At 57.1% G+C, this 18,476-nt stretch overlaps 1 protein-coding gene across 1 annotated transcript in view; it reads left to right on the plus strand.

The window, feature by feature from the left end:
- The window catches only part of VSTM2L (V-set and transmembrane domain containing 2 like), a 39,264-nt gene extending 22,009 nt beyond the window's left edge, over window positions 1-17,255 (plus strand). The window contains exons 2-4 of the mRNA XM_044986110.1: window positions 4,270-4,439; window positions 6,925-6,975; window positions 15,517-17,255. Coding sequence (XP_044842045.1) covers window positions 4,270-4,439; window positions 6,925-6,975; window positions 15,517-15,855 — 560 coding nt within the window. The 3' untranslated portion in view covers window positions 15,856-17,255. The remainder of the gene's footprint in view (window positions 1-4,269; window positions 4,440-6,924; window positions 6,976-15,516) is intronic.
- Window positions 17,256-18,476: the final 1,221 nt, after the last annotated feature.

Consider the following 18,476-nt stretch of genomic DNA (forward strand, 5'->3'; position numbering starts at 1 on the left):
TCCATTTTACATGGTGGGGTGGCTGCGGCAGGAAGGGCCTGGCCGGGAATCGGGCTGAAATGGTCCCCACGTCCAGCCCCGTGTGCGTCTCCCCCACTGCCCTTCAGAGCTGTCGTCTGCCCTCAACGGCTAAAGCACCTGGCCTCACCTAGCAGAATCCAGCGGGTCCGCTCCACCTAGAGGAGTCGTTTGCACCTGCTAATCCTGGCACCCCGAGAATGCCTCGCTTGTGCATTGGCTGGGGGTGTGGGGGGAGGGGGTTGGCTGTGATTCAGTTGGGCATCACGGGGTTAACTGCTTCCCACTCCTTGCCCTACCCAGGGATAATGCAGCCTCCTGGGCTTGTTGCCCCACATCCCTCCCCTTTACTGTTACTCAGGCTGCTTAGCAAGAGACTTGCTGCCCCATTGAGCTTGTCTCCCTGTAGCTCTTCACCAGGCCCTGACTTGATGGGGACAGTGATGCTGCAAGGATGAGGGCCACCGGGAGATCTCACAGGGGAGAGATCCCGCTAGAGCACATCCCTGATCTGCGGGACGTGCTGAGGCTGTCGGGGGAGCTGGCAAACGGAGGGTGTCATCCTGCAGGTCAGCACCCCGGCATGTGCTGGTACCCAGAGCCAAGGAAGAGGCTTGATTGCAGAGGCTGCTCCAGTAAGGCTCGGTCAGATCTCCTTAGTGTCTAATGATGGGCAGGGGGAGGCGCCGATGCGGGGGCGGGGGGGAGGCGTTCCCAGCAGTCCACGCCTCTGGAGCCTGCAGCGTGGTCTGGAACAGGCTTTCTCATGAGATCTCTAGTGGAGCCACCAAGCTCAGAGCTGGGTCTGGATCCAAAACTGAATTAACCCCCGTTTTGCAGATGGTTGGTTTCCGGGAGGGAAGATGGCCCAGCGGTTAGGGGACTTGGGAAACCCAGGTTCAATTCTCTGCTCTGTCCAGACTTCCCGGGGGATGTTGGGCCAGTCGCTTAGCCTCCCTGTGACTCGCAGCCCACCTGCACGGAGGGAGAACCGCTGCCCTGCCTCATAACAGCTCAGGCGCCTCTCTGGCCCCAGCTGCAGTATCTAAGGCAGGGAGTCCCATTGCAGAGGTGCTCTGAGCTGTGGTGTCTCGATGCAGCTCTAGAGCCCAGCTACACCTGGATTCACTGGGGATAGTTCAGCCTCAACGTTCCCTCGAGGGGAACTAATTCTGTGTGCACAGGGGAAGTGGGGCTGGGGCGGTGCTCAGACGCCACCTTAGAAAGCAGGGTCCTGGACAGCTGGGGGCAGGGGTGCAGCGTTTAGAACAAATAATGCAGATGCTAAAAACAAGCTGCTCAGCAGTAATAAGAACATACGTGGCATTGAAACCAGGAGTCCCGTAGGATGTGCTCATTAAGGAAAGTGCTTCCCACTCACTTGGTAGGCATTGACTCTTACCTAGCTTTGTTTAGTGTTGGGGGAACTGCACAAACTGCAGCTCCCCCCGGTCACCGCTGGGGCTCAGGGTGTGAGCCGGGGTCCGGCCCTGGGCTTTGTGCACAACAGCAAGGCTGAGGCTGTAGCACAAGCTTGTGCCGTCTGCCCTTGGAGTGGGTGCTCCAGGGCCCTTGCACCCTGGCTGCCACTGCCAGAGCTGGATGTGTGCAGCAGACGGGCAGAGGAAGGCCGAGCCGTGGGACTGCCACACACCAACGCTGTGTTTTCTGAAAGGGGAAACGAGGAACCACCAGTGGCTGCCTTGTTCCTTACCAAGATGCTGCCGTGCTCCTCTGCTGCCATGGAACGATTCTCTCGTGAACTGAAGGAGGCAAATGGAGACACTGGGCTAGGCATAGGAACCTGGGTCTGAACCCCAGCTCTGCTGCGTTCTTGCTGTGTAACCTTGGGCTGCTCACATAACCGCTCTGGGCCTCAGTTTCTACATCTGTGAACTGGGGATAACAATACTTCAGCTTGGGATGGCTCTTTACCTTCCAACAATGAACCAGTCTTCCCTCTGTGCACCGTGCCAGGGCCTAATGTGCGAGCCGCTCACCTTCAGAGACTCCGCCTCCCTCACAACAGAGGAGAACCTTGCTCAAGCCCCTGGTGAATGGTCTCCACCTCACCAAACCAGAGCACGTGAGCCTTTGCTGTAGAGAGAGTGAAGACTGGGATTGCAGGGCTTCTGCTCGCAGGACTGATGTGCAGGGCGACAGAGCTTAGGGGCGGCCCTGCCCGGGCCGTGCAGGTCGGGGGAGAGGAGCATTGGCAAGGCCCTCTGCCGTGGCCAGGAATGCTGGGGTTTGGGGCACTGAGGGCCGTATAGAAGCCCCTGAACTGGCACTCCAGGCGGGGCTGTGGGTGAGAATTAAAGCACAGCGGGAGGCGTCTGCACGGTACCCTGCTGCTGGTGGCCCTTGGACCCCATGAGCAGGAAACTGACACACAAGGCGCAGGCAGAGAAATCCATCGGTTGTACTTTTTGCTGATGGTGGAACTGGAGGGCGAGATCCCGATTAGGCCATAATCCGAGAACATTAGCGTCATTCTTGTGTAATTGTTTCACGGTAATGGCCCCAGCCCTGATGCTACAGGAGCAAGAAGCGCAGCCCTTCGCCGTGTGTCGCGGAGTAGCTGGAACCAGGAGGCAGGGGGCTTTCATCCTTTTTATGTAGCCAGCTTGAACCAAGAGAGCGCTTTTACGCAGGCCTGTAATTCGCACTTATTTCCGGGGCTTGGCTGTTATGGAACCCCGGGGATATCTTCCTGCACTGACTGAAGCCTTTGTAATTCTTGGTGTCTGGGGTCCCTTGGTTGAATGGGTGGCATGGGAGGAGCGCCGCCAGGAATTCAGCAAGGAGACGGGGATGCCTGTTAAGCCCCTTATGCAATGTATTTTCCTGAGCTCCCCTGCTAAAATGGATTAAAGGAAAGCGATAAGTCTGTGGGATTTCCATGTGTCCAGAGGGATGGAGAGATATTAAAGGTATTAACTTTTCTGTCTGGGGTGATAATAATTCAGTTTTCAGCCTGGATCTGAACTCCACAAGAAACCCACGGGGAAGCGGCACATGCAGTTCTGTAGAAATCAGCTCCCGAGCAGAATCACAGCGGCAGGAAAAGCCATTGGGGCGGGAGTTGGAGGAAACCGGGTGGATTTGAGGGGCAGCTCTGGGGATCTTGGTGGCTGGAAAGTCAGCACTGAGCAGGGCGGGATGAACTGGTTCTGATACAATAGCTGCCCGTGTTTCACCCAAACGAAACACTCCTGGGAGGGAAGTTGCCTGTTCAGCCTGGAAGTGTGGGGGCTTCCAAACGCTGCAAGGCTTTGAGTATTCAGGTGCTAAACCCTCAGCCCCATGGAGTCTAACCAAAGAGGGTGGGGACGGGGTGGTCTCTCCTGACAGGGTAGAAGCTGTCGGTGGGATATGTCATTGATTGTGACAATAGCATTTCCGGAATGACCTGCCCGTTGCAAACACTCTTTACAGTGGAACGATACTCTCCAGAGACGGTGAAAAGAATTCTAATTACACCTCTGAACAATATTTGTTTTGAGAGAGAAAAGCAAACCATATGGCATGTGGGAGACTGTTTGGGGCAGCATTAAATGAGGATTTGTTTTTCATTTATACTTCGATTTAGGCAGCGCTGGGATTGTGTTTGGTTTACTGGGCAGAGATCCTGTAACTTGGACATCTTGCGTGTCCTGGAACGGGAGGCGCCCAGGACCAGTCTGGCTTGGGAGAGCAGGATGGACTCACGGTTCCTAAAAGGCCCCTTTGCATGCTGCTGGGTCTTTCTCCGGCCGGATATTGCTTCTTGTAAAAAGCCTGTGGGTCTGGTGCTGCGCTCACGGACACAGGCAGGAGTCTGGGGAAAGCACAGGAGAGCCAGTGAAGGTTTTCAGGTGTAGAACTGACGTATGTGAGAGGAGAGCCAGGCCCAGCAGACATCTTTGACTTGGATGACCCTGTTTGTACAGAAAGGATCGTTCCCAGGATGGCTGCGCTGGGGGCAGGCTCTCCGCAGAGAAGCTGGTCTCTTAGGGTCCTGGGTTAGGGCTGAGCTGCGTAGCCCAAAGTTAAATGAACGTGGGGGCTGCACAGGCGGGTGGCTTAGGGCTGGCTGACGTGTGTCTGCCCTCAGCCCCAGGGGGTGGGATCTTTCCGGTGAAAACCTCCCCTGACCGGCCGGGCGCAGGCTGTGCCGTGGGCAGCAGAGGCAGGCTGCTGTGGGCCGGGGGTCTGAGTGCCCTGCAGTCCCTAACGGGGGGCTGGCTCTCCCTTCTCTCTCCCCTGCAGCCCTGTTCACAGAGACCCCGCATGACATGACGGCCCACGCTGGGGAGGACGTGGAGATGGCCTGCTCCTTCCGAGGCAGCGGCTCCCCCTCCTACTCGCTCGAGATCCAGTGGTGGTACGTTCGCAATCACCGGGACTGGACAGACAAACAGACGTGGGCTTCAAACCAGGTAACGCCCCCCCGCCGGCTTCTCCGCCTCAGAATTACTGCCTGAGATTTGTTGGCATTTCCCTTTGGCAAACCAGACCTGCCCTCCCCCAATGCCAGGGGCTGGTGGGGGGTCCTGCTCACGGACACTCCACTGCCGAGAGGCTGCTGCTCCTGCCACTGCCGCCGGCAGCCTGGCAGTGTGCCCGGTTGGCAGGTATCTCTGGGATGAGCCATTTTAGTATAGTTTGCCCAGGGTGTTTGTGTCTCCAGCGGGCTGAATATGGAGACTTTATCCCAGTGCCCCCCCGCCCCCGTCTCCTTCCTCAGAACCCACGTTTGGCGGTGGAGTCTGTTTCCCCAGCCCTCCCCAGATGGGAGGAAGGATTCTGGCTGCAAGTCCCGCCCCACCATCAGGGATCATACCAGGATGATACAGCAGGGAAGGTTACTTCCCAGGGTCCGCAGGCCACGCTCTGCACCTTGGCTGGGCTGGAGCAGCTGGGGGGGGGGGGTGCGTGGCCTCCCCCTGGTGTGTCTCCTTTCCCCTGTTACCTCTGATGCCAGCTGGCCGATCCTGCTGGGTTTTGATAATATCACAAATGGATTTGTCTTCGTGCTCTGTGTTCTCCCCTTGTGTCACCACTGTCCATCCCTTCATCGCCCGCTCCCCCTTCGCTCCAGATATCAGTCCTGGCAAACAGCTGTCTCTTTATTTCTCTTTCTGTTCACACAGAGATAAGGGCCAAATAATGGAAAGGCAGCTTTAGGTATTTTAATGAGGCTGTATTCTTGTGTCTCTGGCAGTATTACCATAAATTGAGAGACGTGTCAGAGAAATGCTGTAGAACGGGGGTGGGGGGAGAGTGAGGCGGGGCGGGGGAGAATGTGACTCTCAGCATGAGCTGAATGCCATGCTGCAGAGCACGGGCACCTGGGTCCCAGACACTAGGGGAGCAGACGGAGCGGGCTCGCTGCACTTGCACGGCTTAGCAGGCCATTCAGAGGCATTGATTCTCCTCGGGGGAAGTGCTGAGCCGTGAAGCCGCTCAGAGTCCAGAAGGGTGGGGAATGGGGAAGCAAGAGGGTCGTCCCGACACTGAAACCTAATGCAAACCCCAAATCTAAAACCTGATTCCAGGCAGGAGCCTTTACCGATCAGTCCGGGCTTGTCTCTGCGTGGCCCAGCTGTCCGAGACTCTCCCTTCACACCGTCGCCGGTAGCACCCAGGCCTGTCCGTATTGCCCCGCACAGCTGGGCTCTCACGGCCTGCCAGTTACAAGAGCACCCCGCTACAGAAGTTACATGCAAATTGTGGCTGCAATATTTGAACTTAGGAGCAGAAGGTAAAAGCAGAGCCTGTAAGCTGGCACCCCCCACGCCCACCGATGAGGCTCGGCGACCCAGTTCTGTATCTGGACACTCGGAGCAGAGGCTGGGGCTCTACTTAGGTACCCACCTTGGGAAATGGTGCTCAGCACCTGGGACAGCTCCCCCTCGCTGGTGCGGGCTTCGCGGGCTGGGTGGGGTGCGGCTCTCTGCAGCAGGGTGATGCCACCTGGAAGGGGTGAGGAGAGAGAGGGCAGAGAACAAGCAGCTCCGGGAACGGCTGGTTTCTTCCCCTCCTGTTCCTTTCTCCAGTTCCTTTACCCCAGGCCTCTCTGGGCTGCCCGGGCTCAGCAGCAGCCTTGTCCCTACGCAAAGAACGTCTGTTCACTCCTAGATGCTCTGTGTGGCTGGGGCAGGGTCCTGCCTGGTGCATTCTCCAGGGCTCTTCCCAGCCCACCCTTAAATCGCTGGGCCCACTGAGCCCCTTTCCCCTGGGCGGATTATTCCCTGGTCTGAAGTCTGGGTTTCCAGACATCCAGCCTGCATTTTCCTCTGCCCAGACTGGTTCTGTTGCTCCCGGCCATCCACCCCAGTGATCCCTGCATTCCTTAGCCATCATTGAGCCCAGCAGCACGTTGCTAATCTCTCCTCCTAAATCATTCACCCCAGCCCCTTCATTCGGCTTTTGCCTTCCTATTTGTCATCATCTGCCTGGTGTGGAGGGGCCCAGAACTGACTGCAGCATCCTCGGCGCGCTCCGTCTCCCCGTCTCTGGTCTGGTGCCTCTGTGCCTGTTGCAGCCTGGTGTCATCATCTTGCATTGCAAACTCCTTTCTAATCTGCAGTCTGCCAGGTCTCTCTGGCCGGGAGCAGCCTGTGTGAGCAGGCAGGACTGGCGCCTTTTCCAGGCGCAGCATTCAGCGCTGAAAGCTGAAGCAGAATGAATTTTTCCTCTTTTCCTTTCACTGCTGGAACTTTCACTCAGTAGCACACTCGCTTCCCCTCCTCCACACTACCTCCGCCACCTAAACACCAGCTCTCCCCGAGAGCTGCCTTTGAAGCATAAATTAGGGGCTGAGGTGTGAATTAGTCTGATGGGTTTTTCTCCCCTTCCAGCTAAACTAATGGGTTCTCTTCTCTCCTTCTCTCCCCACCCCAATTCCTCCCTCCCCGACAGCTAAAAGCATCTGAGCAGGAAGAAACTGGGAAGGAGGCCACGAAAATAAGCGTGAGTTTGGATACTGACTTCTGGCGAGAGCTTTAATCGAGGGTACAGCTGTAACTTTGGTCCCCGAGACGCTGGCAGCTTGAACAAAAATTGCCCCGTTCTGTTTTTTAAAGACCAAAGATTTTTTTCAACTTGGTTTGAAAAGCTGCCAGTAGGAGAACTGGTGCATGTTGGGATCAGGAGCTGGTGGCCACTCCGCAGTGAAGGCTTGCAACCCACGGCGCATGAGTGCCGGGTGGCACTGTGCAGAGTGATTCCCTGCCGGGGGGTTTGCTTTGGAATCTAAGCCTGAATTCTGGAGAGCATTTATGTGTGCGCCGAAGTCTCACTGATGTACAGTGCAGTACGTGCTTATGTGCTCTCCTGAATCGGGGCCATACATTAGAACAAAATGACTCATTTAGCCCTTGAAGCAATTATGTTTTCTGCAGTGTTTTAAAATTCTTTGGGGTCTTAAGTGCCTGCTGTCAGTCCCAGTGGAGCGGTGCCCGTTCTCTGCCCAGTGACCACGTGATAAATCACGTCATTGGCCTTTGCCAGGGAAGGGCAGTGAGAGAGAGAAATGGTTTGGGCCAAAGACTCTGGCTTCCCTTCTGCTTCCATTGAGGCTGCTAGAGGGGGCGCTCTCGGGCTGGAGAATCCAGAGGGAGAATCCGACTGAGGGATCCACTGCGCCAGCGCTTCCGAACTGGAGCATGGAACCGCTCAGGCTGCTAGGCACATGCCTGCTGCACATCTTCTGGTGGGTCATCCCAGGGCTCCAGGTAGCCCCACACAGCCAGGTTTGGGGTCCGCCCAGCTTGGGAGCTCAGTCACTGCAGAACTAGCCTATGTGAAGGGTCCGATCCGGAGTGCTGAGTGCCCTCCTTCCCCAGTGGAGTTCGTGGGCGGCAAGGGACTTTGGGTCCTTGCAGGAGCACTCAGCCCTGTGGCTCTGGTGGGGCTCCTTGCATGAGTGCAGGTTGCTGGCATGAGGAGGACTGCAGCCTTAAACCTTGTTTATTAGCATTGCCTGGACGCTCTGGCTGCGAGCGGGGCCCCGGCGTGCAGGGGGTGGCACAGAGAGGTCATCCCTGCCCCCTCGAGCTCGAGGTCTGACCAGGCCAGACGGCCACACGAGAGGTTTCTGGCCCCAGGTTACAGGCGGGGAGCTGAGGCACAAGGACCCGAATTCTCAGTCCCACTAAGGCCCCTGTCTGCTGCCTGCTGGTGTTGAGGAGAATCTGGCCCCAAGAGGGAGCGACTGGCCCTGCGCACACAGGGTGCCTGTGTCCCAGCTGGAAATTGATTGCCCGAGTCCCAGGCTTGGACCTTTGCTGCAGACCCCACCCTTTCCCTCACCTCCCCGGAGCACAGCTGCTTCAATCCCAGCTGGCCTGAGCTCTGGGAAAGCCCCGAAGCTCATCACCAGCCACGTTGTTGAACTCCCTGAACGGAGAGTGCAGACAGCCCAGGATAGATCTTCTTTGAGTTCCTGTAAAAGCAGCAAAGAATCCTGTGGCACCTTATAGACTAACAGACGTATTGGAGCATGAGCTTTCGTGGGTGGATGCATCCGAAGAAGTGGGGATTCACCCACGAAAGCTCATGCTCCAAAACGTCTGTTAGTCTATAAGGTGCCACAGGATTCTTTGCTGCTTTTACAGATCCAGACTAACACGGCTCCCCTCTGACACTTGAGTTCCTGAGGCATCTAAGGAACAAGTTTCCACTAAGAAGAAAATAATCAAATTGATTTAGCGGATTAGAAGGCCGAAGACATTTTGGCTCACATGAACGGAACGAGGAGACACCAATTAGTTAAATAAAATAAATGGTCCTGGCCGCCTGCTGTCACTGGCGTCTTCGCTCCCTCCCTGTCGGTCTGGCTCCCACCTGCGCTCTCTCGCTGCTCTGGCTCTGATAAGGCAGGCGCGTCACAGAGACTTGCTTCTCAATTATCTCGCAGCTCATGGCGGAGACGGGTTTTGCCCAGGCCCGGGATGACAAAAATAGCAAAATATTTTAAAAGTCCTGGTTTTAACTGCCACTGCTCTGACTGCCTGGGATTTTCAGAGCCCTGCGCTGGCCTGAGGAAGGCCGAGCAAGCCCAGCACATCACTCCCATGTTCTGTGCTGAGTTAAAGAGCTGAGCTCACCCCTCCAGCGGTGGCAGTCCCCAACCTCCTGTCTTCTTTGGCGGGAGCTGACGGTGCTCAGTGCCGCACAGGATTGGGGCCTGAAAATACAGATACAGGCAACTGGAAACCCCGGGATGATCCCACTCCAAGTCTCACCACCTACGGGCATCTGCTCTCATTTCAATGTGTGGGGATTAACATGGGTAAATCCTATTGACAATAATGACTCCCCCCATGGAGCCCAGCACGCAGAGCATATCCCCCTGGGCCTAGTCAGCTGGGTCGGCTCCGAAATGTTGAGCCACATTCATCACCCTTCACACGTTGTCCCACCGGGAATTTATTTCAAAGAGCGTGTGATGTGGACGTGTTTCAAACCCTGATCTAGCTGAGATTTCTCTAGTCTAGGGCACCCGTCGTGCTACCGCCTCGGCGCTGTGGCTAGAACAACTCACCCTCATTAGGGTGCTTCTGTTTAGAAAGTTCTCAGGGCCCGATTCAGACCTGGCGTCCAGGGACTCTGCTACTCCAGTGGAGTTGCACAAGTCTGAATGTGGCTCGGGTGTGGATTCTGTGTAACAACCTAGGACCGTGCCCCCTTGGACTGTGGCCTCGTGAACCCTCTGAAGCTAACTAGCTGCGAACGCTGCTCATTGTTAGCCTGGGAGAGCTCCAGTATTACTGGCGCAGACAGGCTGCTTCCCCTGCTGATTCAGTGTCTGTGGGGAATAGGGGGTCACCGTGCCATTGAAGAGCGATTCTACGGAGATCCCAGATACTTGTGGGCATCAGAGCACACAGAACCTTCTCATAAGAATCAGGGACGTTAATCCACGTGCCAGGGCCAGACGCCAGGGAGAGGGGCTCCATGTTCCCCCTAACGCCTTGTGTAATTGTGCCTGGCCTTCACTCCCCCTTGCAGCCCCCCGGGTGCTGTCACAGCTGCTGCATGCCATGCAAACTGGGGCTGTTTCAGCGGCAGCAGGCGCTGTGTAAATGTCAATCACCATCCCTCGAGTCAGAGACGCAGACTTTAAGGCTAGGAGGGGGATCACCAGATCAAGTCTGACCTCCTGTGTAGACAGGCCACCAGCACCCACCCACTAACTCACCAAGGTCTTACAGCCCCCAGGGCCCTAGACTGTTCTGTGCACGGGCGGAGAATAGGCGGGAGTGAGGGGCACCATGTCTGAGGTCCCTGCTGTGGGAAGGAATTCAGTGAGCTAAACCCAGCTAATCCTAGCAAGTGACCACCCCTCCAAGGTCCCTGCCAGTCTGATCTGGGGGGAAATTCCTTCCCCACCCCACATTACGGTGTGCGTAGCAGCACCCCGACTGGCTCCGCTGGAGCAATGCTAGCAGGGTAAAGGCGTTGTATCGATGTGCTGCACAGGCGGGGATGGCTCCAGCTGGCGTGGCTGCGTCAGACTGGGTTGAACACACGCTGGAAGAAGTCCTCGATGGCCCGGAGTGAGTGTACAGGCAAAAATATCCCCATCTCAGCGCCCCGTGCTTTCCCCCCCTGGCACCCCGGCAGCGCTAGCCTGTGTGCGAGGCCTGGGGATGCCAGCTTAGTTGGTTTGGGTCATGTCCCTGCCTGGGCAAGGGCAGCGGGGGGAGAGTTACACAACATGGCACTGGCTCCATCTCCCCGCTCCCCTCCACCTGCGCAGTCCCAGCCTGGCCCGGTAACGCTCGCTGGTGGGACCTTTGGAAACGAGCAGCTCAGGTACAGGGCTCCCGAAACGTGCGCCTGCTCTCGTGCCTTTGGAAATCCAGGCGCGCACGGGTCCTTGCAGCTCTGCCTGTGCCCGTTCAGCGCGATACGCTGTGTCGCTGGAGTGAGCGTCAAAGCAGCAGCATTGCTGGGCGACCAAGCTCTGTGAAACGCCCGGCCCGCTCCTTTTGCGACTTCTCTTTCCTGGGCTGGTTTCGAATGATTCCAGAGCTCTCTGGAAACTGCTAAGGTTTGACCGGTTTCCACCTAAACCCAGCACCAGCTCTGACTTCCTAGCTACTCATCCAAGATGGGCTGGGTGAGCTGGTCCGTTTGGGGGGCATGTTGCCTAGCGTGGGGTTTGCTATGAGCTCAGCTGCAGGGCCCATCAGTCTGGCCCCAGCTGGGAGGTCAGAGACCTGCCTGTCCAACGTGTATGGAACCGGTAAGTGCTCGCCTGGGGCCATGCAGCACATGCCTCTTGGAGGTGCTGAGCACCCTTGCTTCCCTTGGAGGGACCGTGGTGCCTTCACGATTTAGCCCCCTGTTGGGGACCCGTGGGCATTTGGGACAATCCGCTGCCGCTCACTGGCTTCATGCCCAGCCGCCAGGCCCGCAGCCGCTCCGCTCTGCGTGGTGAAGAATGAATGCGTAACGTTAAAATGCAAGAGGCTCACGGGCCGTTCCTCAGCCCCAGCCAGCTGGGACCCCCTGCGGCGCCGCTCCCAGCATGCGAGAGACGTGGGGGGAGCAGATGGGAGGCCACGAGGGCAGAAGCTGCGGAATGATCCTGGGGTGGGGTCTTCTCTTTAACTGCGCAATTGCATTTTCCAGCATAATTAGGCAGTTAATTGCATGCCTGAATGTGATCAGTGCGTTTTCCTGTGTAACTATGATTGATTCCCAGGCAGGCTGGGGGTGACGCTTCCTCCAGCTCAGGCCACGGGGAGAGATTCACTTTTGAAAACATTTATTTATTGATTGTTGTTTTAAATGTCCGTGATTATTAAACGTTTAGAGCCTGGGAAAGAAATGCAGGGAGATGAGCCGTCCCTGCAAGTGACTGTGATAAAATGTGCAGCGTCCGAAGGGGAAGTAAAGCAAACACAACCGGCCCCAGAAGGCAAACCAGGCTCTGCGACCGACGTGCGGAAAACGGCACATTGAGAGCTCCCGTGGCCAGGTGTTACCCGCTCAGACTTCGTCAGATCATAAGTAACGTTGTCGGCCCCAGAGAGTCCGACTGCATTACAGCCCAGGAACCAGGAACCACCTTCGGAACCTGTCTGCATTAACTCCCCTTCACGGCTTTTCAGCCAGAATGAAATTCAGCCCCGCGCAGGGGCCAGCTCCAGACCTGTGTGCCCGGGGGGCTCAGGGGGACTTCAGCCTTGCGCTAGGCTGCTCTCCCCGGGGGAGAATTTCACCCCAGAGGCGGAAGAGAAGGTGCTTTGAGCCGAGAGAGGCACAAAGGAAACTTGTCTCCTTATTGTAAACAAAAGCAGCTTTCAAAGGAGCCTGTATGGAGTATTGGGTGGCATTTCAAGGTGCTTTTCCAGCAGCTTGGGAGGCAACAGCCAGGGCACGTGTCTCTTGAGTTCGTTAGCAAGCTGCTGGCTTGGTGCATTTGGGCTGTCACCGAAGGGCAGTTTTGCCCATACAGCAACTGCATTTCCCTAGGAGGGCAGCGTTGACCATTCCAGGAGAGACTGCTGGGCTACCAAGGCGATCAGTGTCCAGGTGCAGCATGGCCAATATCCAGTGCGTCAGAGAGAGCCTACAAAAGAAACCCTCCAGCATCTAGCCCAGCTTCCAGTGGCTGCACCGAGGGAGAATATTCCTTCCTGACCCCTGTGGCGGTCACTTCACACCCTGAAGCATGACATTTCATTACTTTTATCTCAGCCTGCATCACTGCAGATATTATTAGTGATCATAAAATTATCCAGCCCTTTTATAATCCAGCCACAAGACGGGACTCTAGGACCCACTAGAGCAGCAAATTCCACAGACTGACTGCAAGGTTTGCAAAGGAGGTTTCCTTTTATTAGTGCTAAATTTACCAGCCATTAATTTCTTTAAGTGACTCCTTGTTCTTGTAATACAAAGTTGAAAGGAGGAACTGATTCTTTCCCATGTCACCATCCAGAATCTCCCACCCTTCAGCAAAAGACCGGATAGCTCACCTCCCTTCAAGGCTGCAATACTTGGTGTTGTGCATAAATTCTAGCCATACCTCTAGCCTTCCCCATCTCAGTAAGCAGCTTTACTTGGAGAAATGGCATTGTCCAGTGGAATAGGGCAGCAGACTGGGCCTCATGTCTCATTGCGTGGCCTTGGTCTAGGCACTGGGCCTCAATTTCTCCATCTGTAAAATGGGAATAATGATCTTTTGCTCAACTTTCCAAAGTACTCTGAAATCTGTGGATGAAAAGTGCTATATAAATGCAAACTGCTATTTAAATTCCTTCCTGACCTTGCTGCAATCAGGAGCATGAGATTTGCTGACCCTTTTCCTAGTCTGTGCAGCTACAGCTGTGAGTATTGGTCACAAAATTATCCAGCCCATTCTAAAAATTCATTGACAGTGTTAGACTCCCTGGCAGCTTCCTTCCCAGCTAACTCTCATGTTGTATTTTGAAAATGCGGGAGGAAAAAATCTTAGTGACAGCTTGGCATTGCTGTACGGGCGTTCCTTGCTGCACCACAGGGCCTTCAACCCCAGCAGAGGGCAGGGGGAGATTGATGCCAATTCTCTGCTGCGTTTACAGCTGGAATGACCATTGGCAGCTCTCTGAGGGTTAGTCTACACTTACCTGCCGGGTCGACGCGGTCGACTTCTCGGAGTTCGAACTATCGCGTCTAATCTGGACGCGATAGTTCGAACTCCCCGTGCGCTCCAGTCGACTCCGGAACTCCACCACTGCAAACGGCGGTGGCAGAGTCGACCTTGGAGCCGCGGACTTTGATCCCGCAGCGTCTGGACGGGTAAGTAGTTCGAACTAGGGTACTTCGAGTTCAGCTACGCTATTCACGTAGCTGAACTTGCGTACCCTAGTTCGACCCCCGCCCTTAGTGTAGACCTGCCCTGAGATTCTCATTAGCAGATGCTGCTAAAGGGATGTGGCAGAGCAGCTACACCATGTTGCTACCGTGCAATCTGCAGCTGCCTGCAGGTCTCAGGAGCACCCCATCTGTGGCTGCGTAATGCCAGCACCCCCAGACTGTGCGTACAGCCCGACCGCCTCACTCCCATCTTAAGGCATCAGTTCATTACTCTCTGGCTCCATGGCCTGCAGCTGCAGAGCACATGCAGCCCTATAATGAATCCATTCATTAGGCCGGTGACAGGTCTCTCCCGCTCGCTGAGCCTGTGGCTGGGTTTGGTTCTGCTCTGTTGCTTCTTCAGCCGGGGGGTTCACGACTCCCAGACTGCAGCCTCCAGGCCAGGCACTAAACCCCACAAAATCCTCAGCTCACCAATGCAGTGGTAAGGAGAAAAATGGCCTTTCCCATCCAGTGTGATTAGAGGGAACAGAGCCAGGGGCCTCAGGGCGGGTTATAAATCTGATTTATTGACCTTACCCAACAGCAGCAGCAGCTTGGACTAGTGCGTAAGTCTTAAATTTCATTGGGTGATAAATACTAAGAGCGAATCAATTTGGTAGAAAAGCTAATTAGCCTGCATGGTTCTGCATCGATCTCAAACACAGCTGGGTGGAGAATGCTGGATTTCATCCCCTGGGCCGGAGCAGCTGTGGGCTGAAGGATCCCATCGTGCACAGGGGCTGGGGGTGCGGGGTGTGCATTAGAGGAGATGATGTTATGTCCTGGCCAGTGGCTGAATATTTCTCCTGGGACCGGCCGAATGGCATGTACCCTACCACAACCGTGAGCTGCTTCATCTCCGTGTCTGGAGCCTCTGGCCTGCTCCAGTTAGCCTCACCTCTTGCCCCTTTCGGTGGGGTGGTTGGTCACAGGGTCGCTGATCTCACCAAGGTGTCAGGGCCTGGCGTGAGCCAAGCGCTGGGGGCAGCCGGGCACTGATGGTCACTTGCTCCAGCTGTAGCAGAGACCCAGCTCCCGGGCCCCCATGTTTCTTCTTCTCCCTCTAGCTCTGGTGGCTCTGGAGGGTGCTGCACAGCCAGGGGGGAGATGGAGCTAGCGTGGGCCAGGGGCGCCGGGCCTGGGGAAGGCTTTTCAAGGGCTGCAACTGCTTTCCCCTGCCCAGAGCAAGAGTGGAGCCTGGGAGCAGCTGTGACTCTGAAGCCTAAGGCCCCCCCCACCCCGAGTTGTTGGCGCCTTCCTTGGGGGCAGAGGCAGATTAGGGTTTTGTGGGGCCCTGGGCCAGAGCAAGCGGGGACCCCTCCCCACACTCCTGCCGGGGAAATGGGGTCAGGCTGCGGGGGCTTCTGCCCATCCAGTGCACCCCAGCAGACGGGCTGGGCGGATCAGAGTGGGGCAAGCCCCTGCACCCCGACCCCGCTCCCTGACAGGAGCGCCGGCCAGGCAGAGCAGGTTGGGACGTGGGGGTGCCCATTTTTCCCCGTTGGTCCAGTGGCTAATCCACCGCTGCCTGGGGGCATTGCGTGGAAAGGTGTGATGGAGCGTGGGAGGGCTGGGGACGGGCTGGCGGGGGCTAGGGGAGCTTGTTCCTGGAGCCCTTCTGCTCTCAGCGCTGTGCTCTCTCCCGCTCCCCGCCAGGTGGTGAAGGTGGTCGGCAGTAACATCTCCCACAAGCTGCGGCTCTCCAGGGTGAAGCCCACCGACGAGGGGACGTACGAGTGCCGGGTGATCGACTTCAGCGACAGCAAAGCCCAGCACCACAAGGTCAAGGCCTACCTGCGGGTGGAGCCGGAGGAGAGCTCTGAGGCGTCCCACCATGGCTCCTCCGCCAGGCACATGCAAGACACCCAGCTGCTGGGCGGCCAGCTCTCTGACCACGCCAGACTGAGCGGCACCCCCTCCCACCACCAGCACCACCACCACAAAATGGGCAAAGAGCTGAGGAAGCGGGCGGCAGACACCTCCTGCCTGCTGTAGACTGAGCCGGCGTGGCACGGGCCGGGCTGCTGGATCCCCCCCCCCGCCCCCCGACACACACACGACCCTCCCCACCCCAGACTGGGCAGAGGAGGAGTGCGCGAGGACTGGCGCCGGGTCGATGGAAATCTCATGCTCCGAATCAGAGACTAACGTGTGTGCGCGCACACTGTGACTCTCGCATGTACCCCTCCCCACCCTGCCGTCTAGCTATGGATTTTTAAATTTCTTTAAAAAATACCCTTGAGCTGATGCAGTGCCGTCTCCAGGACTCGAATGCAGAAATGAGGCCTCTCTGTTCCCAAGTAGGGTGTGACCAGAGGTGGGGAACTTCCCCATTGCCATCAGCTTGTAAGGGTGGGGGCTCTCCCTGCTGTCTGTGCCCAGGGGAGGGGCTGGGGCTCGTTTCCATGGAATACGGCCACTAGTCGCACTGGTTCCCCTGGGGGGCCGTGTGCAGACAGGGCTTCCAGCTTTGTGCCAGGTTTAGTGTATGCCAGCTGCTCCCCCCCGTTTCGCATTGCTAGCTTTTTATGACTCCAGTGAACCCATCTGGGTCTCTCTGTATGTGGGAACCGCAGTCACTCCCCTTTGCTTTGCCCCATGAGTCCTGTCCTCCCTCCCTCGAGAGACCCAGTGTAGTTACTCTGGTTGGATCCAGTCGTGTGGATACAGCTTATGTGGCTCATTCCTATAGACTGTAAATAGTCACCTCGTCCTCCTCCAGGCTGCCACAACCCCACCGGCCGAGGAGGCCAGTCTCTGAGGGCCTGGGAGGGAGGGAGGGGCGCTGGTTTTAAGGAGCCATCCCATTGGCTGGCGGGAAGGGGCAGAAAACGCCAACCTGCTTAGATTTCCTTTGGATAGAAGACGGAGCCGGGGTCGGCTGGTTTGTGGCTAAGCTTGGGGAAGCGCAGGGCTCTGCCCTCTGGAGTTACCCAACCCTGGGGCTGAGAGCTGCCCCTCTTCCCTTATTGCATTTCCTGGAGAAGTGGGGAGGGGCTCGGACTGTGGATGGTGCCCAGCCCCCTGTAGGGCTCAGGCTGACCCTCCCCCACTGTCGAACCCGTTCCTCTGTCCAGGGAGGGGGGTGGGTTCAAGCCACAGCCCGGTTCTGAGCATTCCTACCCTTGGTTGTTCAATACGACAGGCCGAGCCCAGCCTGTTCCTGGGGCACGTGTTAGTATTTCTCTGTGCGCCGATCACCTGCGGGGAGGGTGAGCTGCAGCCCGCGAGAGCAGCTCCTGGCGCGGGCGGGAGGCCGTGGGCCCCCTGACCTGCAGTCAGCCAGGAGGGGAAAGGGGATCTCAGCTGCTCTCTTGCTCTAACCTCCCCATGCACCACATGATCCAAGCTGAGACTTGCAGCCCCGCTGAAGCGAATAAAGCTCTTTAAATGAACGCAGCCTCCGCCTCTCTGTTCACAGCAGCCTTTTACAGGGGGCCCTTTAATAAATCCTGGGCAATATAATTGAGCAGGGTACCATGTGAGACAGCATCCCCCCCCCCATGACAGTGCCCCCTGGAGGTGCCCCGCAGCCATGACGCACCCTGACCTGGTGCTGGTCCCAGCTGCAGGCCCTGCCAAGATGCAGAGCAGCACTTTAATCCCAGCTGAGGGTTTAGATTCCCCCCAGCTGGAGGATCAGCTGCAGCTGCCAGTTCTTCGGCTCAGAGCCTCACCAGGAGGCCATGATCCTGCAGCGCACGTGGGGAGACAGGACCTGCCCTCTCGGGGCTGGCTTGGGGCGTTTGGCTGTAAGCTCTGCACAGGGTGAGTCGGGGGTTTGTTCTGACGTCACCAGAGCCCTTGGGGTGGGGGGTGCTCAGCTTGGCCTGCTGGGAAATGTCTCCTGAGCTGTGCAGAGCCTAGCCCTGCGCCTGGACTGCCTGCTGGGGGTGCAATGCGGAGCTCAGACTGAGACAGCAGCGCTGGGAGCTCCCCCATCACCTGCGCATGGTGAAATGGGCCGCTAGCGCCTCGTGCCCGAACTCCTGCCTTGCCCCCATGTCAGGGCTTGGCCCTATTGGTAACAGCAAACTCCTCCAGATCCTGCTCTGCCAAAACACGCTCCTAGCCAGCGCGAACTGCCCCGCCTGCCAGCCTGCCATGGTGGGTAATTACCCACGATCTTTGAGCACCTGAGCCCACCGCGACCCAGCCGTGGAGCTCTGCATTCTCATACCAGGGCTCTGGCCTGCCACCGCCTTCCATGTGCTGGGAGCACTTGCTTTAGAGCAAAGGGAGGGAGGTGAGGCCAGGACACCAGGGTTCTCTCCTGCGCGTCTAGCCGCGCCCCATGGGCTCTTCAGTCCCCAGTGCAGAGAGGCCCTGGCTTTCCGCTAAGGGCATTGCTGTGCCCGTGAACACAGCAGCGGGCAGAATTTGGACCCTTTGTGGGGAGACCCAGCCGCTACCCTGAAAACCTGACCAGTTCCTGGTACCAGCTGGTGTACAGAGCCGTGCAGCTACTTACAGGACGAAGTAAGAGGCTCAGATTAATTCTCTCTGCTTAATTTTCTGCTGCGCCTGGAGAGGTTTCCATTGGGTCCCTTCCTCTCTTCGTGCCCTGCTGATGGGAAGCCTCAGCCTCACCCTGCTGTGTCCTGCAGCCAGACCCG

Source organism: Mauremys mutica, chromosome 13 (assembly GCF_020497125.1).
Source record: "Mauremys mutica isolate MM-2020 ecotype Southern chromosome 13, ASM2049712v1, whole genome shotgun sequence".
Lineage (NCBI taxonomy): Eukaryota > Metazoa > Chordata > Testudines > Geoemydidae > Mauremys > Mauremys mutica.